Below are 27,901 nucleotides of genomic sequence, written 5' to 3' on the forward strand. Positions count from 1 at the left end.
TCCCCTCTTATTTCTTTGCAGGTGCCGCTATCCGTCGCAGTCCCGCCGTCGATTTGTTTGAGCAACACCAGGGCACCCACATTCTGCAGGTAAGACCATCGGACCAAAAAGAAACGACACTAAGCCCGAATAATTCGAAAGGGACAGCAGTAGACCCGCAGCCATTTTTTATTGTGAACAAACACACACTTTTTTAGTTCAGTAATTTTAAATTTGTCGAATAGTATGGAATAATTATAGTAAATTACACTGGAACATAATAACATTTATTTTTATCAAACACTTTCATTAAACACCTACTATACGAACATAAAAGCGGTAACATGATTTAAAACAATAAATTTTTATGGCTTACAGTCTCTCGATGGCTTCGCTTTGGCAGTGGCGGGGGATGGACGCTTTCTGTACATATCGGAGACCGTGTCTATTTACCTGGGACTGTCCCAAGTGGAGATGACAGGCAGCAGCATCTTCGACTACATCCACCAGGCAGATCACTCCGAGATCGCCGAGCAGCTTGGATTAAGCCTGACGAGTGGCAGTGGCAGTGGTACAGGTTCCTCGAGCAGCGGAGGGGTGGGCGTCGGTGCAGGAACTGGCATGGCCTCGCCCACTTCTGGAGCCTCAGATGATGGCAGTGGCACACACGGTACGAACAATCCTGATGGTGAGTCAAGTCCGAGTCGTACAGTGATCAGGTGCAAAGACCTGAAAACGGATGGGTTTCTTTTCATCTAATGAACAAAAATGGTTAAGGATAGATTTTACGGATAATGTTAATAAAAAATATAACTTTTGGAACTTGTTGAAAAATGCTTTCACTTATGCGCTACATGTGATCTGTTTACCTCTTGCAGTGGCTGCTTCCATGACTCAAGCATCGACAAGTGGCTATAAGGGCTACGACAGGAGTTTCTGTGTAAGAATGAAGTCTACTCTCACAAAACGCGGATGTCATTTTAAGTCATCGGGGTACCGGGTGAGTGACAAGATTTTTTAATGGCACATAAAATATGTATCTTTTCTTAGAGAATCTTTATTTGTTGTATTTGTTAATATTATTTGTTTAACCCTAACATGTGTAATCTTTGATCTAACAAAATACTTAGGGACATTATAATTTCTATACTTTTGTACTTTTTTGTTTTCCATACCCTTGGAATAGGATACTACTTATTTGTCGGGAACTGTGGAAAATAATGGACACGCCTCCGACCCTGTTCCATACCAGGGTCACAGCGCGACCTGATATGAGAATTTACGTTTGTCCAGTTTTTGATTCCGGTTTTAAATCTGTGGAAACAGTTTTAAGCCAAATAAAATCAAACAGTCGGCGCCATGTGAATCCATATTGTTGCATCCACCTTAATGCGTTATAATCCCGTTCAATTCAATCCTTTACAATGGAACGCGGGGTATATATATTCAGTTTTTCGCGATTTAGTGTCCTTTATTATTTGGTTTATTTTGTTTGTATTGTGTTCAGAAAAATGTTTTCAAGTAGCTATGTCCAGTAACAGTAATACTAACCAAACAATCAGTTCTCGGTTGTGTTATTTGCATTATCTGCATTGTGTATTACGTATTATCATCCCATCCACTGCTTATCTACAGGCCAGCGATGCATCGAGCAATTGCAACGGTAACAATAACAATGCTAAAAATGTTAAGAATCCGGGCTCAAACTATTCGGTACGTATCAGTTGAAATCAGTACGTATGCTAAAAATCCAAGGCAAAATTAAAACCAATACAAAATTATTTAAAAAAATTGTTTTAAGTTTTTTCTATTTCGGCAATAACATTTGAGTTTTATTAAATGTCCAAGGCAATGCCACTGACTGATTTTGGATTGATCAGTATCGAATAATAAGTGCGGAACCACCTTCACCACCATTCATCATAGCAACGTCATTTTCCTCATCTATTGCGTACATTTTCTTGTCATTGCTAGGTACTGGATAAAAATAAATATATTTTTCATAGCATAGCACTATTGCGTACATGTTCTTGTCATTGATAGGTACTGGATAAAAATAAATATATTTTGTGCTTTCTTAGCGCATTCGAGAAATATTGCATTAAGGATTCTAGAGGTTTTGTTTTGACCATATTTTGAGAATTCCAAACATTACTGTGAACGTGCCATTTTTTCGAGCTTAATTTTTTTGTAATAAAATAAGTACTTAACCCATGATGTATTTATGTTCGTAAAATTCAACAGAAAATGTGATGCCATCGATTCTTTTGAGTTATTCCACCAAAATAAAGCTCCATATGGGAGCCATTGTTTAAGTGAAACCTCATCTAAATTTTCGTTCGATTCATCTTGGAACATTTGCAGGTGGTGCTGCTGCTTTGTAAGCTGCGTCCCCAGTACACCTTTTCCCACAGCCGAAAGTCTCAACCGCCACTCCTTGGAATGGTAGCTCTGGCCATCGCCCTACCGCCGCCCTCAGTCCACGAAATCCGGCTAGAGTGTGACATGTTCGTCACTCGCGTGAACTTCGATCTGCGGGTCGCTCATTGCGAACCAAGGTGGACATACCTTTAGTTCCTTTTCTCTTACTGTTTCTAAAAATGTTAATCTTTTCTTTAGGGTGTCTGATCTTCTGGACTATGCGCCGGAAGATTTGGTCAACAAAAGTATGTACTCGCTGTGTCATGCCGAGGACGCCAATCGCTTACGCAAAAGCCATACGGATCGTAAGTTGCAGAACTCAATTTTATAATTTCAATCGTAACTCCCATACATTTTAGTGATCGAAAAGGGACAAGTGCTAACTGGATACTACCGGCTGATGAATAAAAACGGAGGCTACACTTGGCTTCAGACCTGCGCTACCGTCGTCTGCAGCACCAAGAATGCGGACGAGCAGAATATCATCTGCGTTAACTACGTGATCAGGTATGTGGCCTAATAAAAAATAAATAATTCGTTGATTTTAACTAATTAAAAAATGCACTCCCCTATAGCAACCGAGAAAATGAAAACTTGATTCTGGACTGCTGCCAGTTAGAACCCAGTGTGGATTGCATCAAGCACGAGGAGGGGCTTGGAAACGACAAAAGCAGTGGATCCCCTGGAGGGGATGCCTCTGGCGAAGGAAACTCGCACTTAAGTGCCGGGGATATGAAGCTGAATTCGCCGAAAACGGACTCAGAAGGACATTCGCATCGTGGCAGAGGACGCACAGCGGCAGCCTCCCACGGAAGCGGTCTGAATAACCTCACTTTGATTAAAGAAAATGTCACCCCACTTGGTGTGGAGAGCGACGCCGGAGTGGGAGTTGTGCCCACTACCGTTGCAACCCCCTTACAATCGGCCACAACAAACGATACCAGTTCTGGCAACGGAGTGAACGCAAAGCGAAAACGGAAGACTAAGAGTGCCCAGCAATCAGAGGAGCCAGGAAAAGATCAAGTGAATTCGGAGCAGCCTCTAGCAAAACTCCCAGCGATGGAACAGAGAGATCACCAGCCGCGGAGTCGACTGCCATCAATTGTGGAGGAGCAACCGACATCAGCGGCGGAATCAGCAGTTAAAGACCTAGAACAAGCTATGTCCAAACACCTACCCTCACCGGTGCCTGTGGCCGTAACACAGACCTCGACAGATTTCAGTACGGATTCGCTGCTTAAGCAGCAGCATCAAATAGATCCAAACGAAAAAAGTAGCACAATACAATGGATAGGCACTCCGTACCAGCAACCTCCGGCTGCGATGCCAGCTACTGCTCTTCTGAGGCAGCTTTATGCCAATCGAGAGAGTGTGATTCGTGCCACAGCCAGGCAAACGCCGACTGGAGTAGGACCAGGCGTTTTCTATGGGGAACAACAAAACGGGCCACTGCCCACGCCGCCAGGAAGCGAGAGCTCGTACGAAAACCAATATCTGCAACTTCATTCTACTACCTCAGGAGGACATCCTGGTATTCAGAAAAGTTCTGCAGATGCTTTTACCAACCTGGTATCTACCTACGGGGGCTACCACAGCTCTATTGACTACCACAATGCCATGACGCCACCAAGCTCAGTATCTCCGAGGGATTCGAATCAGCCCGGAAAGGTAGCATCTGTCCTTACCTCGAACGGCGGCTACGAATACGCAACAGACCCATTAAGAGGGCAATATGTAGCACCTTCGGCAGAAGCAGGACCGGTTGCTTTGCCGTTGAAACCGCAGGCGTACACGGCTACCATGCACCCGTCAGCTAGCGGCACCACCACCGAAGGCGGCGTCACTTACAGTAATCTGGACCAGCCGCAATATTTTGCTCCGCACTCAAGCTTTCACTTGTACCACAAGACGAGCCCATCCAGTGGTTGGTACTCCACTCCCTCCTAGGTGCTCGATGATCAGGGCCAGACGCAGTGGTGCCAGCGAGACCAGCCTTTCAGCCATCAAAATCAATACGAGGGGTCATCCACAAGCACATCTGGACGATGGGACTTCGTTGGGGCGCTGGGTAAAGTGGCCAGAATGTTTTTCAGCGCCAGAAAGTGAAATACGGGAAAGAGGCGAGGTGTCTAGTGGATAATCCCTAACACGGGAATGAGAGAGAAGATGAAAGAATGTTAGAAAATTGAAACTGCAGTCAACTAATTTTTGTATGTTATACATTTTATAAAAATTCGTTCAAGTAAGTTTTTAGTTGAATTGTGACGGCCCTGAGGCATAATTCATATTTGTTTTAGAAAATCTTCCATTGACCCAAAGATTCGAATTTCTTCTACCGACATCTCCCTCTTGCAATCCCGAGGATTTGACTAGGGTTAGAGCCAAATTTAGTGCGGTTAAAGCATTCATTGTTGTTGAATAATTTTTAAGTATGTAAATTATGACACTCTCCACACGGACACATAAACCCAATGAAATTATAAATACTCAAGATGCAATTGATTTGAATTAAAATATTAAACTGTAAGAATTATCTTAATTACGAATAGACCTAAACTAAGACTTGCATACAGTGCCAAGTAACATTTAAACGAGAAAACTGCGCTATAAATAAATACAAATATGATGAGCGAATCAAAACTAGACGCGGCTTAAACTTCTTCTCTTCCCAACAATTGTTATTAATTATTTAAATTAATTTGTAATTTTAAAATTACTAAGTAATGCGCATATAACTCCAATATATATTTACAAATTTTTACAACATATCAAATGCTTCCTGCTGTAGACCTAAGGGTTATCCTTTATATGACACTCGCTCTAAGATTGAAATTACGATCGAATAATAGAGCGGGTACCCATCTATTCGACTCGACTATTACCTCTAAGAGTTTCTCTAATGATTGTCTTTTTTCGTTTCTTTTTCATTATACATTCAAAGTAACAATATATTCAATTACCAAAAGCATCAAAGCAGCTTTATAATTACATTTTTTAATGAAAGTTTTTCCTTATTTGAGTTACCTCTAAAATATTGAATACACATAAGAAAATAAAATCAAAACAAAAATTATTTTATTTGTGCAGTCTTCAAAGTGACAATAGAACGAACTGATATAGCATACATCATCCTGTCTTTTTTTAAGCTTCAATAAATATAGTAATAAATAAAATGATAATTTTAAATTATCCGGTTCACGGTATCCATAACCTTACAACTTTTCTCCGTCCGATCAAATTATAACAATCCAATAAGAATTGTCTCAGAAAAGGTAATGGTTTAACTAAATATTTGTCTTTTCCCTTCAATAAAAACTGCCTTATGTTAGTATATCTACTTATATAAAGAAACAAATTGTAAAGACCATCCCCTTATAATTTTATTAAATCGCAACATACACTTTATATATGTATATACAAAAAATATTTTTAGCCATCTACGGTTGATATTTACATAAAAACAAAGATTAAAGTATTCTTCGGAATATGCCGAAGTAAGCAATACAGATATTCCAATATGTTATTCCAGCTAACATTGGAAATCGGATAACGTAACAGTTTTTATATCATAACAAAATTCCTCAGAGTCCTTATGTACACCAAAGGTATTTGGGAAAATATCTCCATGCATCTTATCACATACATTTAACTAAAATTAGCATTTGGTATAAAAGTCGGTACACACTAATTAGCATTTTGTTGGGACTTTCGGCACCTCCTAGCTTTCGTCTGTACACTCAGAAAGCCTGTAAGCCACCTACTTTGCCCAAGGCCGGTGATGCCTTTGGTGCGCTTCTACTGGAATGTGCTAGCACCATGCTGGTTTCCACCTTAATCTGCGAGGAAGGTGCAGCTGAAGTTAAAACTGAGTTCTGAACGGGGTTGGGAGCTTCATGCTTAGCCTGGTGAACTAGCAGCAGACCTTGATTTATGCTTGAAAAAGTACACTGGTCGCATTTATATATTATTGAGGATAGTTCCTGTTCGGGATGGCGCTTCTGCAAGTGTAGCTATAGGAGAAAATGCTGCATTAACAACTGCTCACAAAACGTGGGGGAAGGTAAGTCAACTAACCTTAAAAGCAGTACTCTGAATGGCCCGGAAATCACAGTGGGGACAAACGTACCGTTTCCGGTCCTTGTGTGTGGCTAGATGGCGCCGGAAAGCGTTATGGTCGCTTGCTTCATAGTTGCACTCCTCACAGTGAAAACGTTTTCGCGCCTGGTGGCTCTGCAAGTGAAGACGCAGGCTGCTCTTTGACCCAAAAACATGCTGGCACTCGGGGCATTCCAACTGTTCGTTCCGCTCCTTACAAAGATGTTCTCTTAGCGTTTTTCGTTGCTTAAAGGCTATCCCACAGTCGCCGCAGCGGTGAAGCTGAACTGAATTGATAATAGCACTAGATGTCTGATTATGTGCCTGCTTCCCCATACCCAACCCCTGAGTGCGATGAAGTCTTCGATGGTTCTTCAGTTGCTTGGTGTTTTTGAAACCCTTTCCGCACTGCTCGCATTTGTAGTTGCGTTCCTCGGAATGGATCTTTGCGTGGGTGTTGACCAATCTAGAATATATTGGCGTCTTGAAGCTACATAGCTGGCAGCAGTAAAGCTCCATATCGATTTGGTGGACGCGCCACAGGTGCGTGTGCAAGCAGTTCCAGTTACTGAACTCGGTTGACTTACACTCCGGGCATATCATTGCCGACTGCCCCTCGCTAGGCGCTTCGTTGTGACATTTCCCATGGTAATCTAATGTAGCGGGAGACTTAAATCGGAACATGCAACCCTCCACTTGGCACTTTCCACCCTCGACCACTTGACTGGATCCTTGTGGTTGTTTTCTTCTATGTGCAGTACCTCCAGAATGTTTAGCCCCATAAGGTCGTCCTCTCACAGAAGTTCCTCCCGATAATGGAGGCTCCACTGCAGCGGGAAGAAGGTTGTTGGCCACGTAGATGCGTCCCTGTTTTTCAGATAAATTTGCTGCTTCGGGTAATAGACGAACCAAAGGTGGTACAGGCAAAGTATTATGAGTTGTATTTTGAAGCGTGCTTGTGGTGGCCACAGGAATTTTTACAGGGATAAGAGGTAGAATTTCTATCTCTTCTGTTGCAGTTGGAGTCACCTCTGAAGTATTTTGTTGCAACTGGGGAAAATCTTTGACCAGCAAGTTACTTGCAGCTTCATCTAAGCTGTCAATTTGGAGGGTATCTGAAGCCTCGGTTGTATTAGCTAAGGCAATGCCTGCCTCTGGCAGTGCTTCTTCTATCCAGGGCCAGGAGTCTATATCGTGGCCCAAGCTGTAACCATCCTCGCTAGGCCAGTTTCCGTTGACCGAAGGCGGGAGTTCAGGCAGCTGGTTAGGGTGTGTCTCTAACGCCAGTGGAGGCTCCTGAAGGGGGGGTAACTCCATCATCGACATGGTCATAGGCTCCAGGTTTGGTACTATCAAGTGCTCCACCTCGTTTCGATTCATCAGGTTAAGCTCGTCCACTGTTCGCAAATGCAGAGTTCCTCTTTGTGGAGCTTTTAGTATGTCGACATTCTTAATAAAAATTTTCTGCTTGGGTGCACTAGGAGTATTAGTGGAAATAAAATGTTCCAGATGAACAGGCTGTTGTTCCATCGGTGGTAAAACAGACGTAGCGTTGTTAAGAGTTTCAGTGGGCGAAGTGGCTTCCGAGACAAAATCTACTCCAAAGTCAAGGTCTAAGGCGCTAAATCGCGTATTATCTAAGCCTGCGGAGGTAGCTCCATTGCCGTTTAAAACAGAATCAAACGAAAAGGCATCAGAACACATTTGGGCAAGTGGGGCCAGGCTAGGTTCATATCCTGATATAGGACATGTAGGCGTTAGCATAGCATCTCCTTGGTAGACATCGGTGTAAACAGCTCCAGATAATCCATTTTCGGTGGAATCCACACCCACATTTAAACCCATTGATAACGAGGAAGAAACTATTGGCTTACGTATATAAATTTTCGGTTGTCTTGATTTATCTTCTTCAGGACCTACCCTAACGTCAGGTACATCTAATAAGCTGCTATCCATCATTAGCTGATTATTTTGAAGCTGACAGTCAAACGGAAGCAAAACGGGTTGGCGAAGTACGTCTACGCTCTTAATTGAAATTTTTTGACTTGACTTGGGCGGTGGTGGTGTTGTTTTATCGTTGGTTTCATCATTCTCAACCACTTCTTCGAGCAGGTCTAAAATGTCTCCGGCAGACTCGCTATCCGACATTAGAAGGGGGTAATCTTTCCCTGAATATTCAGCCTTCTGAGGCTCCCGTAAGCACTCAACGCTCTTAATAAAAATTCGGCTCTTAGGTAGGTTATTATTCTCAGCTTGGTTGTGGTTTTGGGTATCGATTGATCTTTGATTTGTGTGCATCTGGTCTTGTTTCTCAGAGGAAACTTGGCCGGAATTACGTATGGCCATGATATCAGCTTGGTCCACTTGGTGATCCAGGGATAGGTGCAAGTTAAGTGAATCATTGTTATAGAAGATGTTTCGACAGCCTATAAAGAAATAAAATATACAATAGTCAATCGTAATTATAAACTGGGAAGTTTTCTTACCTGGACACTCTCTACGCTGTTGCTCGCTTGTTTGGAAGCAATTTCCCACATTTAAGTGCTCCTGCAACCTCACCTGGCAGATGCTTAGAAAGGGACAATTAGGACATCTGAGTAACACCGTCGCACCATCCGACACAACTTGCCCTTTTCCCTCCACACTCGGGCAACTAGAATTTCTAGTTGGAGGAGTCGGTGTAGCATTCAATCTCTCCTTAGCGGCAGCTTCTGCCAGTTCAGACTTGATCAGCTCTGCCTCGGACTTAATTTCGGCGGTGCGTCGGCGAAAGGTGTTCCGGTAGCTTTTCTCTGGTTGTTGCAGGTCGGTGGTATGGATCTGGACGAATGGAATCGTAGGCGATTGATTTGAAAGGGCAGTTTCATCAGCATCAATGGCTTTAAGCTGCAACCCGCTTCCATCTGGAATCCACGCAGCGGGTGCTTGTGAAAACTCGTCGTCAAAGAACCCGCCAAAGGTGGAATCCGGCTCCAAAGTGTGCACCGGTGTGGAAAGCGACAGGTCCGACGGGTTCGGAAAGTGCACCTGGAAGACAACGGCATGGTTATCTGGCCAAACGAACTCTCTGCTTGCTAACCTGTGTATGGAATCCGCTGTATGCAGCATCATTCATTTTCCGGGAGTTACCGAGTGCTGGGTGCCAGTTGCGGATTCTGGTTTTCCGCTTCCGAGACAAGACGTCTAATTCCGCATTACAATATTTACATTACTCGGACAAAAACAGGGCCACCAATTATTTATTATTTGCGCTGGGCAGCATTGTTTTTCCATATTATAAAATCATGTTTTGGCCACTCTGATGTAAAAATAAAAACCAATGTATTGGAATCGCATGAGAATGGAACGTTCCCCGAAATAAAATATTATAAATATTAAAATGCACGCACATCAGTTTTATAATAATTTAAAATATGTTTATACATTTTAATTACTTTAAAAATGTATAAGTAAATTAGTAGATAAATAATGATATATTTTATATTTATTAAAAACTCTAGCTATTTTTGGTGTTTTCAAAAGATACACGGCTGGTCACACTGCTTTTGTTTTTTTCGCCATTTCTAAGCGCATGTGGATATAGCGTCGTCAGTGAATTTTCTTGGACTCAATTTAAATTATTTTACAGCTTTATTGATATTTTAACCCAGGATCAACTTATAACTTCAACATGCCGAGAATAATGATCAAGGGTGGTGTGTGGCGCAACACGGAGGTGAGTATATTGAATCTGGTTCTGCTTGACACTAGCTTGCATCACTCTCCCCGGCATAATGTTTTTATTACAGGATGAGATTCTTAAAGCTGCTGTGATGAAATATGGGAAAAACCAGTGGAGCCGCATTGCATCATTGCTTCACAGAAAATCCGCAAAGCAGTGCAAAGCCCGCTGGTACGAATGGCTGGACCCGAGCATCAAAAAGACGGAGTGGTCGCGCGAGGAGGACGAGAAACTGCTCCATTTGGCAAAATTGATGCCCACACAGTGGCGCACCATCGCCCCGATCATTGGACGCACGGCCGCCCAGTGTCTTGAACGCTACGAACACTTACTGTAAGTTTTACACATATTCTAATTTTTGAGACTTATCATCTATGGGTTTAGTTTGTAAAGTGAGCATGTCCGTCTGTCTGTCGGTTTCTACGCAAACTAGTCTCTTAGTTTTGGAGCTATCGAGTTGAAACTTTGCACACATCCTTTTTTTCCTTGCAGGTAGTATATAAGTCGGAACGGCCGGGATCGGTCGACTATATCCTATAGCTGCCTTATAACTGATTGTTCGGAAATGCCATAATATTGGTGTTTTTTAAGTTGGACGGTTGAGACTTTCCACACATGTTATATTTGACCAAAATATGTTGTCTACAAAATTTCATAAGGATCGGCCGACTATATCCTATAGCTGTCATAGATCGATCGGAATTGGCATAACTTTGATGTTTTTTAAGTTAGAAAGATGAGACTTACTACAGGTTATATTTTTAGCAAAGTAATCTGATTTTCCAAATTTCATAAGGAACGGCCGACTATATACGATCCGTTATATATCTAATAATATAAGATGCGTGGCGCCACCTAGCAGACTGTAACTGAACTGCAAGGGTATATAAACTTCGGCTCCGCCCGAAGTTAGCTTTCCTTTCTTGTTTTAAGGTGCATTTGTGCATAGCTTTAGCGATTTTATCAGCTTTTTTGTGAACGGCAAAAAGGGCGTTTTCTTTAAAAAAATATATAAAATAATCTTTTATTTTATCTCATCGACGATTCTGGTTCAGTCTGTCACATTCCTTGCAAACGGTTTCCCCTTAATTATACCCCAATTGGCTAAAATGCAGCTTTTCGCCGTAGACTATATAGTGCCCTTCATTTATTTTAATTATTTTAAAGAGGATCCCATAAAAAATTGATCCTTTCCTTTATCTCATCGAAGATTCTGGTTCAGTCTGTCATATCCCTAGTAAAAGGTATATCCCAATTGGCTAAAATGCAGCTGTTCGCTGTGGACTATATATTTTAAGGTATCCCACTTTCAAATCGAACGATTTTTGGCAGAGATACGGGCTTCGGTGGGAGTCATATAGTCCTTCCTTGCATTTTTAAAAATTTTGAAGGAGGCCCTCCAGAAATCTTAACAAAAAATCCAAAAAATATTTCGTTCTTAGATTTTAATGCAGATTGATAAAGAATCGATCTACAAAGATTTTAAAGTATCTTGCTTCAAAATCGGATTACTTTTAGCAGAGATACGCACTTCGCTGGGAGTCATTTTGTTCTTTCATGCATATTTACAATTTTAATGGAGGCCCTCCAGAAATCTTAACAAAAAATCTAAAAAATATTTCGTTCTTAGATTTTGATGCAGATTAATAAAGAATCGATCTACAAATATTTTAAGGTATCCCGCTTGAAAATCGGATTACTTTTGGCAGAGATACGGTCTTCGCTGGGAGTCACATTTTCCTTCCTTGTATTTTGAAGGCCCTCCAGAAATCTTAACAAAAAATCTAAAAAATATTTCGTTCTTAGATTTTGATGCAGATTGATAAAGAATCGATCTACAAATATTTTAAGGTATTCCGCTTCAAAATCGGATTACTTTTGGCAGAGATACGGTATTCGCTGAGAGTCATATTTTCCTTCCTTGCATTTTTACAATTTTGAAGGGGGCCCTCCAGAAATCTTAACAAAAAATCCAAAAAATATTTCGTTTTTAGATTTTGATGCAGATTGATAAAGAATCGATCTACGAAGATTTTAAGGTATCCCGCTTTAAAATCGGATTACTTTTAGCAGAGATACGCACTTCGCTGGGAGTCATTTTGTTCTTCCATGCATTTTTACAATTTTAAAGGAGGCCCTCCAGAAATCTTAACAAAAATCCACAAAATATTTCGTTGTTAGATTTTGATGCAGATTGATAAAGAATCGATCTACAAAGATTTTAAGGTATCCCCCATATTTTCCTTCCTTGCATTTTTACAATTTTGAAGGGGGCCCTCCAGAAATCTTAATAAAAAATTCAAAAAATATTTCGTTCTTAGATTTTGATGCAGATTGATAAAGAATCGATCTACAAATATTTTAAGGTATCCCGCTTTAAAAACGGATTACTTTTGGCAGAGATACGGTCTTTGCTGGGAGTCACATTGTCCTTCCTTGCATTTTTACAATTTTGAAGGGGGCCCTCCAGAAATCTTTAAAAAAAAATTAAAAAATATTTCGTTCTTAGATTTTAATGCAGATTGATGAAGAATCGATCTGCAAATATTTTAAGGTATCCCGCTTTAAAATCGGATTACTTTTAGCAGGGATACGCACTTCGCTGGGAGTCATTTTGTTCTTCCATGCATTTTTACAATTTTAAAGGAGGCCCTCCAGAAATCTTAACAAAAAATCCAAAAAATATTTCGTTGTTAGATTTTGATGCAGATTGATAAAGAATCGATCTACAAAGATTTTAAGGTATCCCGCTTGAAAATCGGATTACTTTTGGCAGAGATACGGTCTTTGCTGGGAGTCACGTTGTCCTTCCTTGCATTTTGAAGGGGGCCCTCCAGAAATCTTAACAAAAAATCTAAAAAATATTTCGCTCTTAGATTTTAATTCAGATTGATAAAGAATCGATCTACAAAGATTTTAAGGTATCCCCCATATTTTCCTTCCTTGCATTTTTACAATTTTGAAGGGGGCCCTCCAGAAATCTTAATAAAAAATTCAAAAAATATTTCGTTCTTAGATTTTGATGCAGATTGATGAAGAATCGATCTACAAATATTTTAAGGTATCCCGCTTCAAAATCGGATTACTTTTGGCAGAGATACGGTATTCGCTGAGAGTCATATTTTCCTTCCTTGCATTTTTACAATTTTGAAGGGGGCCCTGCAGAAATCTTAAAAAAAAATCCAAAAAATATTTCGTTGTTAGATTTTGATGCAGATTGATAAAGAATCGATCTAAAAAGATTTTAAGGTATCCCGCTTTAAAATCGGATTACTTTTAGCAGGGATACGCACTTCGCTGGGAGTCATTTTGTTCTTCCATGCATTTTTACAATTTTAAAGGAGGCCCTCCAGAAATCTTAACAAAAAATCCAAAAAGTATTTCGTTGTTAGATTTTGATGCAGATTGATAAAGAATCGATCTACAAAGCTTTTAAGGCATACCGCTTCAAAATCGGATTACTTTTGGCAGACATACGGTATTTGTTGGGAGTCACATTGTCCTTCCTTGCATTTTGAAGGGGGCCCTCCAGAAATCTTGTCCTTCCTTGCATTTTTACAATTTGGAAGGGGGCCCTCCAGAAATCTTAACAAAAAATCTAAAAAATATTTCGCTCTTAGATTTTGATGCAGATTGTTAAAGAATTGATCTACAAGGATTTTAAGGTATCCCGCTTGAAAATCGGATTACTTTTGGCAGAGATACGGTCTTCGCTGGGAGTCATATTTTCCTTCCTTGCATTTTGAAGGGGGCCCTCCAGAAATTTTAACAAAAAATCTAAAAAATATTTCGTTCTTAGATTTTGATGCAGATTGATGAAGAATCGATCTACAAATATTTTAAGGTATCCCGCTTCAAAATCGGATTACTTTTGGCAGAGATACGGTATTCGCTGAGAGTCATATTTTCCTTCCTTGCATTTTTACAATTTTGAAGGGGGCCCTGCAGAAATCTTAAAAAAAAATCCAAAAAATATTTCGTTGTTAGATTTTGATGCAGATTGATAAAGAATCGATCTAAAAAGATTTTAAGGTATCCCGCTTTAAAATCGGATTACTTTTAGCAGGGATACGCACTTCGCTGGGAGTCATTTTGTTCTTCCATGCATTTTTACAATTTTAAAGGAGGCCCTCCAGAAATCTTAACAAAAAATCCAAAAAGTATTTCGTTGTTAGATTTTGATGCAGATTGATAAAGAATCGGTCTACAAAGATTTTAAGGTATCCCGCTTCAAAATCGGATTACTTTTGGCAGAGATACGGTATTTGTTGGGAGTCACATTGTCCTTCCTTGCATTTTGAAGGGGGCCCTCCAGAAACCTTAACAAAAAATCCAAAAAATATTTCGTTCTCAGATTTTGATGCAGATTAATAAAGAATCGATCTACAAAGATTTTAAGGTATCCCGCTTGAAAATCGGATTACTTTTGGCAGAGATACGGTATTCGCTGAGAGTCATATTTTCCTTACTTGCATTTTTACAATTTTGAAGGGGGCCCTCCAGAAATCTTAATAAAAAATTCAAAAAATATTTCGTTCTTAGATTTTGATGCAGATTGATGAAGAATCGATCTACAAATATTTTAAGGTATCCCGCTTCAAAATCGGATTACTTTTGGCAGAGATACGGTATTCGCTGAGAGTCATATTTTCCTTACTTGCATTTTTACAATTTTAAAGGAGGCCCTCCAGAAATCTTAACAAAAAATCCAAAAAGTATTTCGTTGTTAGATTTTGATGCAGATTGATAAAGAATCGATCTACAAAGATTTTAAGGTATCCCGCTTCAAAATCGGATTACTTTTGGCAGAGATACGGTATTTGTTGGGAGTCACATTGTCCTTCCTTGCATTTTGAAGGGGGCCCTCCAGAAACCTTAACAAAAAATCTAAAAAATATTTCGTTCTTAGATTTTGATGCAGATTGATGAAGAATCGATCTACAAATATTTTAAGGTATCCCGCTTCAAAATCGGATTACTTTTGGCAGAGATACGGTATTCGCTGAGAGTCATATTTTCCTTCCTTGCATTTTTACAATTTTGAAGGGGGCCCTGCAGAAATCTTAACAAAAAATCCAAAAAATATTTCGTTGTTAGATTTTGATGCAGATTGATAAAGAATCGATCTACAAAGATTTTAAGGTATCCCCCATATTTTCCTTCCTTGCATTTTTACAATTTTGAAGGGGGCCCTCCAGAAATCTTAATAAAAAATTCAAAAAATATTTCGTTCTTAGATTTTGATGCAGATTGATGAAGAATCGATCTACAAATATTTTAAGGTATCCCGCTTCAAAATCGGATTACTTTTGGCAGAGATACGGTATTCGCTGAGAGTCATATTTTCCTTCCTTGCATTTTTACAATTTTGAAGGGGGCCCTGCAGAAATCTTAAAAAAAAATCCAAAAAATATTTCGTTGTTAGATTTTGATGCAGATTGATAAAGAATCGATCTAAAAAGATTTTAAGGTATCCCGCTTTAAAATCGGATTACTTTTAGCAGGGATACGCACTTCGCTGGGAGTCATTTTGTTCTTCCATGCATTTTTACAATTTTAAAGGAGGCCCTCCAGAAATCTTAACAAAAAATCCAAAAAGTATTTCGTTGTTAGATTTTGATGCAGATTGATAAAGAATCGATCTACAAAGATTTTAAGGTATCCCGCTTCAAAATCGGATTACTTTTGGCAGAGATACGGTATTTGTTGGGAGTCACATTGTCCTTCCTTGCATTTTGAAGGGGGCCCTCCAGAAACCTTAACAAAAAATCCAAAAAATATTTCGTTCTCAGATTTTGATGCAGATTAATAAAGAATCGATCTACAAAGATTTTAAGGTATCCCGCTTGAAAATCGGATTACTTTTGGCAGAGATACGGTATTCGCTGAGAGTCATATTTTCCTTACTTGCATTTTTACAATTTTGAAGGGGGCCCTCCAGAAATCTTAATAAAAAATTCAAAAAATATTTCGTTCTTAGATTTTGATGCAGATTGATGAAGAATCGATCTACAAATATTTTAAGGTATCCCGCTTCAAAATCGGATTACTTTTGGCAGAGATACGGTATTCGCTGAGAGTCATATTTTCCTTCCTTGCATTTTTACAATTTTGAAGGGGGCCCTGCAGAAATCTTAAAAAAAAATCCAAAAAATATTTCGTTGTTAGATTTTGATGCAGATTGATAAAGAATCGATCTAAAAAGATTTTAAGGTATCCCGCTTTAAAATCGGATTACTTTTAGCAGGGATACGCACTTCGCTGGGAGTCATTTTGTTCTTCCATGCATTTTTACAATTTTAAAGGAGGCCCTCCAGAAATCTTAACAAAAAATCCAAAAAGTATTTCGTTGTTAGATTTTGATGCAGATTGATAAAGAATCGATCTACAAAGATTTTAAGGTATCCCGCTTCAAAATCGGATTACTTTTGGGTGAGATACGGTATTTGTTGGGAGTCACATTGTCCTTCCTTGCATTTTGAAGGGGGCCCTCCAGAAACCTTAACAAAAAATCCAAAAAATATTTCGTTCTCAGATTTTGATGCAGATTAATAAAGAATCGATCTACAAAGATTTTAAGGTATCCCGCTTGAAAATCGGATTACTTTTGGCAGAGATACGGTATTCGCTGAGAGTCATATTTTCCTTACTTGCATTTTTACAATTTTGAAGGGAGCCCTCCAGAAATCTTAATAAAAAATTCAAAAAATATTTCGTTCTTAGATTTTGATGCAGATTGATGAAGAATCGATCTACAAATATTTTAAGGTATCCCGCTTCAAAATCGGATTACTTTTGGCAGAGATACGGTATTCGCTGAGAGTCATATTTTCCTTCCTTGCATTTTTACAATTTTGAAGGGGGCCCTGCAGAAATCTTAAAAAAAAAATCCAAAAAATATTTCGTTGTTAGATTTTGATGCAGATTGATAAAGAATCGATCTACAAAGATTTTAAGGTATCCCGCTTTAAAATCGGATTACTTTTAGCAGGGATACGCACTTCGCTGGGAGTCATTTTGTTCTTCCATGCATTTTTACAATTTTAAAGGAGGCCCTCCAGAAATCTTAACAAAAAATTCAAAAAATATTTCGTTGTTAGATTTTGATGCAGATTGATAAAGAATCGATCTACAAAGATTTTAAGGTATCCCGCTTCAAAATCGGATTACTTTTGGCAGAGATACGGTATTTGTTGGGAGTCACATTGTCCTTCCTTGCATTTTGAAGGGGGCCCTCCAGAAACCTTAACAAAAAATCCAAAAAATATTTCGTTCTCAGATTTTTATGCAGATTAATAAAGAATCGATCTACAAAGATTTTAAGGTATCCCGCTTGAAAATCGGATTACTTTTGGCAGAGATACGGTATTCGCTGAGAGTCATATTTTCCTTACTTGCATTTTTACAATTTTGAAGGGGGCCCTCCAGAAATCTTAATAAAAAATTCAAAAAATATTTTGTTCTTAGATTTTGATGCAGATTGATGAAGAATCGATCTACAAATATTTTAAGGTATCCCGCTTCAAAATCGGATTACTTTTGGCAGAGATACGGTATTCGCTGAGAGTCATATTTTCCTTCCTCGCATTTTTACAATTTTGAAGGGGGCCCTGCAGAAATCTTAACAAAAAATCCAAAAAATATTTCGTTGTTAGATTTTGATGCAGATTGATAAAGAATCGATCTACAAAGATTTTAAGGTATTCCCCATATTTTCCTTCCTTGCATTTTTACAATTTTGAAGGGGGCCCTCCAGAAATCTTAATAAAAAATTCAAAAAATATTTCGTTCTTAGATTTTGATGCAGATTGATGAAGAATCGATCTACAAATATTTTAAGGTATCCCGCTTCAAAATCGGATTACTTTTGGCAGAGATACGGTATTCGCTGAGAGTCATATTTTCCTTCCTTGCATTTTTACAATTTTGAAGGGGGCCCTGCAGAAATCTTAAAAAAAAATCCAAAAAATATTTCGTTGTTAGATTTTGATGCAGATTGATAAAGAATCGATCTAAAAAGATTTTAAGGTATCCCGCTTTAAAATCGGATTACTTTTAGCAGGGATACGCACTTCGCTGGGAGTCATTTTGTTCTTCCATGCATTTTTACAATTTTAAAGGAGGCCCTCCAGAAATCTTAACAAAAAATCCAAAAAGTATTTCGTTGTTAGATTTTGATGCAGATTGATAAAGAATCGATCTACAAAGATTTTAAGGTATCCCGCTTCAAAATCGGATTACTTTTGGCAGAGATACGGTATTTGTTGGGAGTCACATTGTCCTTCCTTGCATTTTGAAGGGGGCCCTCCAGAAACCTTAACAAAAAATCCAAAAAATATTTCGTTCTCAGATTTTGATGCAGATTAATAAAGAATCGATCTACAAAGATTTTAAGGTATCCCGCTTGAAAATCGGATTACTTTTGGCAGAGATACGGTATTCGCTGAGAGTCATATTTTCCTTACTTGCATTTTTACAATTTTGAAGGGGGCCCTCCAGAAATCTTAATAAAAAATTCAAAAAATATTTCGTTCTTAGATTTTGATGCAGATTGATGAAGAATCGATCTACAAATATTTTAAGGTATCCCGCTTCAAAATCGGATTACTTTTGGCAGAGATACGGTATTCGCTGAGAGTCATATTTTCCTTCCTTGCATTTTTACAATTTTGAAGGGGGCCCTGCAGAAATCTTAAAAAAAAATCCAAAAAATATTTCGTTGTTAGATTTTGATGCAGATTGATAAAGAATCGATCTACAAAGATTTTAAGGTATCCCGCTTTAAAATCGGATTACTTTTAGCAGGGATACGCACTTCGCTGGGAGTCATTTTGTTCTTCCATGCATTTTTACAATTTTAAAGGAGGCCCTCCAGAAATCTTAACAAAAAATTCAAAAAATATTTCGTTGTTAGATTTTGATGCAGATTGATAAAGAATCGATCTACAAAGATTTTAAGGTATCCCGCTTCAAAATCGGATTACTTTTGGCAGAGATACGGTATTTGTTGGGAGTCACATTGTCCTTCCTTGCATTTTGAAGGGGGCCCTCCAGAAACCTTAACAAAAAATCCAAAAAATATTTCGTTCTCAGATTTTGATGCAGATTAATAAAGAATCGATCTACAAAGATTTTAAGGTATCCCGCTTGAAAATCGGATTACTTTTGGCAGAGATACGGTATTCGCTGAGAGTCATATTTTCCTTACTTGCATTTTTACAATTTTGAAGGGGGCTCTCCAGAAATCTTAATAAAAAATTCAAAAAATATTTTGTTCTTAGATTTTGATGCAGATTGATGAAGAATCGATCTACAAATATTTTAAGGTATCCCGCTTCAAAATCGGATTACTTTTGGCAGAGATACGGTATTCGCTGAGAGTCATATTTTCCTTCCTTGCATTTTTACAATTTTGAAGGGGGCCCTGCAGAAATCTTAACAAAAAATCCAAAAAATATTTCGTTGTTAGATTTTGATGCAGATTGATAAAGAATCGATCTACAAAGATTTTAAGGTATCCCGCTTCAAAATCGGATTACTTTTGGCAGAGATACGGTATTTGTTGTGAGTCACATTGTCCTTCCTTGCATTTTGAAGGGGGCCCTCCAGAAATCTTAACAAAAAATCTAAAAAATATTTCGCTCTTAGATTTTGATGCAGATTGTTAAAGAATTGATCTACAAAGATTTTAAGGTATCCCGCTTGAAAATCGGATTACTTTTGGCAGAGATACGGTCTTCGCTGGGAGTCATATTTTCCTTCCTTGCATTTTGAAGGGGGCCCTCCAGAAATCTTAACAAAAAATCTAAAAAATATTTCGCTCTTAGATTTTAATTCAGATTGATAAAGAATCGATCTACAAAGATTTTAAGGTATCCCGCTTGAAAATCGGATTACTTTTGGCAGAGATACGGTCTTTGCTGGGAGTCACGTTGTCCTTCCTTGCATTTTTACAATTTGGAAGGGGGCCCTCCAGAAATCTTAACAAAAAATCTAAAAAATATTTCGCTCTTAGATTTTGATGCAGATTGTTAAAGAATTGATCTACAAGGATTTTAAGGTATCCCGCTTGAAAATCGGATTACTTTTGGCAGAGATACGGTCTTCGCTGGGAGTCATATTTTCCTTCCTTGGGAGTCACATTGTCCTTCCTTGCATTTTGAAGGGGGCCCTCCAGAAACCTTAACAAAAAATCCAAAAAATATTTCGTTCTCAGATTTTGATGCAGATTAATAAAGAATCGATCTACAAAGATTTTAAGGTATCCCGCTTGAAAATCGGATTACTTTTGGCAGAGATACGGTATTCGCTGAGAGTCATATTTTCCTTACTTGCATTTTTACAATTTTGAAGGGGGCCCTCCAGAAATCTTAATAAAAAATTCAAAAAATATTTCGTTCTTAGATTTTGATGCAGATTGATGAAGAATCGATCTACAAATATTTTAAGGTATCCCGCTTCAAAATCGGATTACTTTTGGCAGAGATACGGTATTCGCTGAGAGTCATATTTTCCTTCCTTGCATTTTTACAATTTTGAAGGGGGCCCTGCAGAAATCTTAAAAAAAAATCCAAAAAATATTTCGTTGTTAGATTTTGATGCAGATTGATAAAGAATCGATCTACAAAGATTTTAAGGTATCCCGCTTTAAAATCGGATTACTTTTAGCAGGGATACGCACTTCGCTGGGAGTCATTTTGTTCTTCCATGCATTTTTACAATTTTAAAGGAGGCCCTCCAGAAATCTTAACAAAAAATTCAAAAAATATTTCGTTGTTAGATTTTGATGCAGATTGATAAAGAATCGATCTACAAAGATTTTAAGGTATCCCGCTTCAAAATCGGATTACTTTTGGCAGAGATACGGTATTTGTTGGGAGTCACATTGTCCTTCCTTGCATTTTGAAGGGGGCCCTCCAGAAACCTTAACAAAAAATCCAAAAAATATTTCGTTCTCAGATTTTGATGCAGATTAATAAAGAATCGATCTACAAAGATTTTAAGGTATCCCGCTTGAAAATCGGATTACTTTTGGCAGAGATACGGTATTCGCTGAGAGTCATATTTTCCTTACTTGCATTTTTACAATTTTGAAGGGGGCTCTCCAGAAATCTTAATAAAAAATTCAAAAAATATTTTGTTCTTAGATTTTGATGCAGATTGATGAAGAATCGATCTACAAATATTTTAAGGTATCCCGCTTCAAAATCGGATTACTTTTGGCAGAGATACGGTATTCGCTGAGAGTCATATTTTCCTTCCTTGCATTTTTACAATTTTGAAGGGGGCCCTGCAGAAATCTTAACAAAAAATCCAAAAAATATTTCGTTGTTAGATTTTGATGCAGATTGATAAAGAATCGATCTACAAAGATTTTAAGGTATCCCGCTTCAAAATCGGATTACTTTTGGCAGAGATACGGTATTTGTTGTGAGTCACATTGTCCTTCCTTGCATTTTGAAGGGGGCCCTCCAGAAATCTTAACAAAAAATCTAAAAAATATTTCGCTCTTAGATTTTGATGCAGATTGTTAAAGAATTGATCTACAAAGATTTTAAGGTATCCCGCTTGAAAATCGGATTACTTTTGGCAGAGATACGGTCTTCGCTGGGAGTCATATTTTCCTTCCTTGCATTTTGAAGGGGGCCCTCCAGAAATCTTAACAAAAAATCTAAAAAATATTTCGCTCTTAGATTTTAATTCAGATTGATAAAGAATCGATCTACAAAGATTTTAAGGTATCCCGCTTGAAAATCGGATTACTTTTGGCAGAGATACGGTCTTTGCTGGGAGTCACGTTGTCCTTCCTTGCATTTTTACAATTTGGAAGGGGGCCCTCCAGAAATCTTAACAAAAAATCTAAAAAATATTTCGCTCTTAGATTTTGATGCAGATTGTTAAAGAATTGATCTACAAGGATTTTAAGGTATCCCGCTTGAAAATCGGATTACTTTTGGCAGAGATACGGTCTTCGCTGGGAGTCATATTTTCCTTCCTTGGGAGTCACATTGTCCTTCCTTGCATTTTGAAGGGGGCCCTCCAGAAACCTTAACAAAAAATCCAAAAAATATTTCGTTCTCAGATTTTGATGCAGATTAATAAAGAATCGATCTACAAAGATTTTAAGGTATCCCGCTTGAAAATCGGATTACTTTTGGCAGAGATACGGTATTCGCTGAGAGTCATATTTTCCTTACTTGCATTTTTACAATTTTGAAGGGGGCTCTCCAGAAATCTTAATAAAAAATTCAAAAAATATTTTGTTCTTAGATTTTGATGCAGATTGATGAAGAATCGATCTACAAATATTTTAAGGTATCCCGCTTCAAAATCGGATTACTTTTGGCAGAGATACGGTATTCGCTGAGAGTCATATTTTCCTTCCTTGCATTTTTACAATTTTGAAGGGGGCCCTGCAGAAATCTTAACAAAAAATCCAAAAAATATTTCGTTGTTAGATTTTGATGCAGATTGATAAAGAATCGATCTACAAAGATTTTAAGGTATCCCGCTTCAAAATCGGATTACTTTTGGCAGAGATACGGTATTTGTTGTGAGTCACATTGTCCTTCCTTGCATTTTGAAGGGGGCCCTCCAGAAATCTTAACAAAAAATCTAAAAAATATTTCGCTCTTAGATTTTGATGCAGATTGTTAAAGAATTGATCTACAAAGATTTTAAGGTATCCCGCTTGAAAATCGGATTACTTTTGGCAGAGATACGGTCTTCGCTGGGAGTCATATTTTCCTTCCTTGCATTTTGAAGGGGGCCCTCCAGAAATCTTAACAAAAAATCTAAAAAATATTTCGCTCTTAGATTTTAATTCAGATTGATAAAGAATCGATCTACAAAGATTTTAAGGTATCCCGCTTGAAAATCGGATTACTTTTGGCAGAGATACGGTCTTTGCTGGGAGTCACGTTGTCCTTCCTTGCATTTTTACAATTTGGAAGGGGGCCCTCCAGAAATCTTAACAAAAAATCTAAAAAATATTTCGCTCTTAGATTTTGATGCAGATTGTTAAAGAATTGATCTACAAGGATTTTAAGGTATCCCGCTTGAAAATCGGATTACTTTTGGCAGAGATACGGTCTTCGCTGGGAGTCATATTTTCCTTCCTTGCATTTTGAAGGGGGCCCTCCAGAAATTTTAACAAAAAATCTAAAAAATATTTCGTTCTTAGATTTTGATGCAGATTGATGAAGAATCGATCTACAAATATTTTAAGGTATCCCGCTTCAAAATCGGATTACTTTTGGCAGAGATACGGTCTTTGCTGGGAGTCACGTTGTCCTTCCTTGCATTTTTACAATTTGGAAGGGGGCCCTCCAGAAATCTTAACAAAAAATCTAAAAAATATTTCGCTCTTAGATTTTAATGCAGATTGTTAAAGAATTGATCTACAAATATTTTAAGGTATCCCGCTTCAAAATCGGATTACTTTTGGCACAGATACGGTCTTTGCTGTCAGTCACGTTGTCCTTCCTTGCATTTTTACAATTTTGAAGGGGGCCCTCCAGAAATCTAAACAAAAAATCTAAAAAATATTTCGTTCTTAGATTTTGATGCTGATTGATAAAAAATCGATCTACAAAGATTTTAAGGTATCCCGCTTGAAAATCGGATTACTTTTGGCAGAGACACGGTATTCGCTGAGAGTCATATTTTCCTTCCTTGCATTTTTACAATTTTGAAGGGGGCCCTGCAGAAATCTTAACAAAAAATCCAAAAAATATTTCGTTCTTAGATTTTAATGCAGATTGATAAAGAATCGATCTACAAAGCTTTTAAGGCATACCGCTTCAAAATCGGATTACTTTTGGCAGAGATACGGTCTTCGGTGGGAGTCATTTTTTCCTTCCTTGCATTTTGAAGGGGGCCCTCCAGAAATCTTAACAAAAAATCTAAAAAATATTTCGCTCTTAGATTTTGATGCAGATTGTTAAAGAATTGATCTACAAAGATTTTAAGGTATCCCGCTTGAAAATCGGATTACTTTTGGCAGAGATACGGTCTTCGCTGGGAGTCATATTTTCCTTCCTTGCATTTTGAAGGGGGCCCTCCAGAAATTTTAACAAAAAATCTAAAAAATATTTCGTTCTTAGAATTTGATGCAGATTGATAAAGAATCGATCTACAAAGATTTTAAGGTATCATGCTTCGAAATCAGATTACTTTTGGCAGAGATACGGCCTTCACTGGGGCTCATTTTGTCCATCCATGCATTTTTACAATTTTGAAGGGGGCCCTCCAAAAAACAACAAAAAATCTCAAAAATACCTTGTTCTTATAATTTGATGCAGTTTGGTGGAGAATCAACCTAAAAATTCAAATTGAAATTAATTTTAATATAATTGAAAATTAAAATTTGAATTACTATTATATTTTATTGATTTAAAATTAATTAAATAGCCATTCCTGTATATTCACTTTCATTTTTAAACCTATTTAATCTCTTTCGTTCTCTTAAAGGGACCAAGCCCAACGCAAAGAAGATGGTGAAGATGCAATGGACGACCCGCGAAAACTTAAGCCGGGAGAAATAGATCCCAACCCGGAGACAAAACCAGCTCGACCCGATCCCAAAGACATGGACGAGGACGAGTTAGAAATGCTTTCAGAAGCAAGAGCCCGCCTAGCTAACACCCAAGGCAAGAAAGCTAAGCGAAAAGCACGTGAAAAGCAGCTGGAGGAAGCGCGCCGTCTGGCGACTCTTCAAAAAAGGCGGGAATTGCGTGCAGCGGGAATCGGTAGTGGAAATCGCAAGCGCATAAAAGGAATCGATTACAATGCCGAAATACCCTTTGAAAAGCGTCCCGCACTCGGGTTCTATGACACTTCTGAAGAACACTTACAAAAGAACGAACCAGACTTCAACAAAATGAGGCAACAAGATTTGGATGGTGAATTGCGATCCGAAAAAGAGGAGCGGGAGCGAAAACGCGACAAACAAAAACTTAAACAGCGCAAGGAAAACGAAGTGCCGGCAGCCATGCTACAAAACATGGAGCCGGAGCGAAAGCGCTCGAAGTTAGTTTTACCAACGCCGCAGATTTCAGATTTAGAACTGCAGCAAGTCGTGAAGCTGGGTCGTGCCAGCGAAATGGCCAAGGAAATAGCCGGCGAGAGTGGCATTGAGATGACAGATGCTTTGTTAGCAGATTACTCTATTACTCCACAGGTGTCAGCTACTCCGCGGACGCCAGCTCCATATACAGATCGCATTATGCAAGAGGCCCAAAACATGATGGCCCTCACGCACACAGAGACACCATTAAAGGGAGGCTTAAACACACCTCTTCACGAGTCTGATTTCTCTGGTATTTTGCCAAAAGGTGCTTCAATTGCTACACCAAACACAGTCATTGCTACGCCATTTAGAACGCAACGGGAAGGTGGAGCTGGAGTCACTCCTGGCGGTTTTCTCACTCCAAGTACTGGAGCTCTCGTTTCTGTGAAAGAGGGCTCTGGAGTGGCTGGAACAAATACGCCCACTTTTGTAAGGGATAAACTCAGTATTAACCCGGAAGATAGTATGGGAGTGACCGAAACTCCAGCCGTGTACAAGAACTATCAAAAGCAGCTAAAATCTACTTTACGAGAAGGTCTTTCCACTTTGCCCGCTCCCAGAAACGACTACGAAATTGTTGTGCCGGAACAAGAAGACACTGAGCCCACAGAGGCGAGTTCAGAGCCCGCTATAGAGGATCAAGCGGATGTTGACGCAAGAATCTTGGCTGATCAGGAAGCACGAAGAAAAAGTGAGCTCGAGAAACGGTCTCTAGTTATCCAACGCAATTTACCCCGCCCAACAGAAGTCAACACGAAGATCCTGCGACCACAATCTGAGAAACAAAACCTTTCAGAGCAGCAGCAGGCAGAAGAACTAATAAAGCATGAAATGATAACCATGCAGCGTAAGTTTTAAAATAGTTAAATAAACGCATTACCTCATTTTTTTTTCACCCGCAGTTTACGACTCTGTAAAGGATCCTGTTCCCGGACAATCACAACAAAAACTGGAGCAGCTTCAGAGCTACTTTAAAGCAAATCCTTACGAGGAAATCACACAAGCAGAACTGGCGATAGCCAAGCAGATGTTGGTTGATGAGATGGATGTCGTAAAAGAGCGGATGGGCCACGGAGAACTTCCCCTAGATGTGTACGCACAGGTTTGGCAGGAATGTTTGGGCCAAGTGCTTTACTTGCCTTCGCAGCATCGCTATACTCGTGCCAACCTGGCCAGCAAGAAGGACCGACTAGAATCGGCGGAGAAAAGGTTGGAGCAAAACCGGCGGCACATGGCAAAAGAGGCCAAGCGCTGTGGAAAGATCGAGAAAAAGCTTAAAATCCTAACCGGCGGTTACCAAGCACGTGCTCAGGTACTCACTAAGCAATTACAGGACACTTACGCCCAGATCGAGCAAAATTCGGTTTCCCTGTCGACGTTCCGCTTTTTGGGCGGACAAGAAGCCATTGCTGTGCCGCGCCGTCTTGAGTCACTGCAGGAAGATGTGCGCCGCCAGATGGACAGGGAGAAGGAGTTGCAAAAAAAGTACTCTAGTCTAGTAGAAGAAAGCGATACTCTTTATACACAAATAGAGAAGATGACTGGAGTACGGCCAACTCCGATTCTTTCCGAACAAGCAGTATAACTCTGTTAACAATCGTCAACCCTTGTCACTTATAATTTAGTCTATATTCAATATATAATATTATTCCAAATATGTTGTACTCAGATTTAATCCGAACCGAACCCTTGTCTAGTGGCCGTACTTCTGATACACCCACTCCTTATTATCTAGCGGGCAGACGAGCCGAGTTTTCAGCCACCGGGCGATACAATGGTAGTGGAAGGCATGGTTACACTCGCCCCAAGCCACTGTGCACTCATCCTTGTTTGCATTCGGATCCGCCTGGCACTCAATGCACAGATTCATAATATGATTACGGCAAATGGCGCAGTTATCCACCGCGACATCCCATGACCATAATGCGTGTGCCACCCACTTCTTAACAGTGAATCGTTCCTCTCTGACATGACTGCCGGCTGCTTCGTCATCATTAAATTCGTCCAGGTCATGGAAGTCCTCAGTCTCTTCCACTTCTACCTCCTCGGCCATTGCAGTCACTTTTTAATTTTTCTAATTTTTTGTTATTTCTCAAAACAGTATCCCGCCACGACGACGAATTTAAACTGACCTGTTGTTTATTTATGACATTTATTGAAACATTACTAGAGCACTTAGATTTAGACAAAAAATTAAATAAAAATGTAGCCTTTTGCCATGAAAAAAAAATCTAAAACTTGTAATATCTAATAAAAAGATCTGAAACTTGTAAAATAAAAAAATCATTATAAACATTAAGGGGTTAAATAGTTTTCCTGGGGCGTTTTCAATACATAGTTTTTCAATATTTTTTTGCATAAAAAAAATAAAATAATTTAACCATGATTTTTTTAGGATCGTCAGAAATATTAATAAAAAATACGTGTTTTAGTAAACACAATAAACTAGGTATTAAACGAGGGATTGGAAATTTTTGGCAAAATTTGAATTTAATTGGATTTTCGGCTTTTTTTATAAAAAAAATCAAAATTTTGATGAAAATTTCTCGACATTTTGTTTCTTTAATAGTTGTAATAAAAAAAAAAACAAAAAAAAACCCTCGTTAATACCTTGC

General features: G+C 38.7%; 4 protein-coding genes across 11 annotated transcripts in view; 2 read left to right on the top strand and 2 right to left on the bottom strand.

Moving 5' to 3' along the window:
* LOC123257145 (protein trachealess) overlaps positions 1-5,166 on the top strand; it is a 56,714-nt gene extending 51,548 nt beyond the window's left edge. For 3 of the 8 annotated variants that reach the window (XM_044714978.1, XM_044714970.1, XM_044714973.1), the window contains 8 exons: positions 22-89; positions 358-667; positions 858-979; positions 1,615-1,692; positions 2,344-2,537; positions 2,599-2,705; positions 2,760-2,907; positions 2,976-5,166. In XM_044714978.1, coding sequence (XP_044570913.1) covers positions 22-89; positions 358-667; positions 858-979; positions 1,615-1,692; positions 2,344-2,537; positions 2,599-2,705; positions 2,760-2,907; positions 2,976-4,347 — 2,399 coding nt within the window. In that variant the 3' untranslated portion in view covers positions 4,348-5,166. The remainder of the gene's footprint in view (positions 1-21; positions 90-357; positions 668-857; positions 980-1,614; positions 1,693-2,343; positions 2,538-2,598; positions 2,706-2,759; positions 2,908-2,975) is intronic. The other 5 variants (XM_044714971.1, XM_044714974.1, XM_044714972.1 and 2 more) reach the window with 3 other exon arrangements.
* Positions 5,167-5,762: 596 nt separating this feature from the next.
* On the bottom strand, positions 5,763-9,766 carry LOC123257143. Its single transcript, XM_044714966.1, has 4 exons — positions 9,575-9,766; positions 8,982-9,522; positions 6,475-8,921; positions 5,763-6,410 (listed from the first exon to the last, which is right to left on the bottom strand). The coding sequence occupies exons 1-4, from the start codon at positions 9,608-9,610 to the stop codon at positions 6,138-6,140; spliced, it is 3,297 nt and encodes a 1,098-aa protein (XP_044570901.1). The 5' UTR covers positions 9,611-9,766; the 3' UTR covers positions 5,763-6,137.
* A 246-nt stretch (positions 9,767-10,012) lies between these two features.
* Positions 10,013-26,943, top strand: LOC123257044 (cell division cycle 5-like protein). Its single transcript, XM_044714416.1, has 4 exons — positions 10,013-10,210; positions 10,284-10,549; positions 24,689-26,133; positions 26,189-26,943. Exons 1-4 carry the CDS (start codon positions 10,166-10,168, stop codon positions 26,869-26,871), a joined length of 2,439 nt encoding a protein of 812 aa, XP_044570351.1. The 5' UTR covers positions 10,013-10,165; the 3' UTR covers positions 26,872-26,943.
* On the bottom strand, positions 26,873-27,867 carry LOC123257045 (RING-box protein 1B). Its single transcript, XM_044714417.1, has one exon. The coding sequence runs from the start codon at positions 27,337-27,339 to the stop codon at positions 26,980-26,982; it is 360 nt and encodes a 119-aa protein (XP_044570352.1). The 5' UTR covers positions 27,340-27,867; the 3' UTR covers positions 26,873-26,979.
* Between the last annotated feature and the right edge of the window lie 34 nt (positions 27,868-27,901).

Source organism: Drosophila ananassae, chromosome 2R, assembly GCF_017639315.1.
Source record: "Drosophila ananassae strain 14024-0371.13 chromosome 2R, ASM1763931v2, whole genome shotgun sequence".
Taxonomy (NCBI): Eukaryota; Metazoa; Arthropoda; class Insecta; order Diptera; family Drosophilidae; genus Drosophila; species Drosophila ananassae.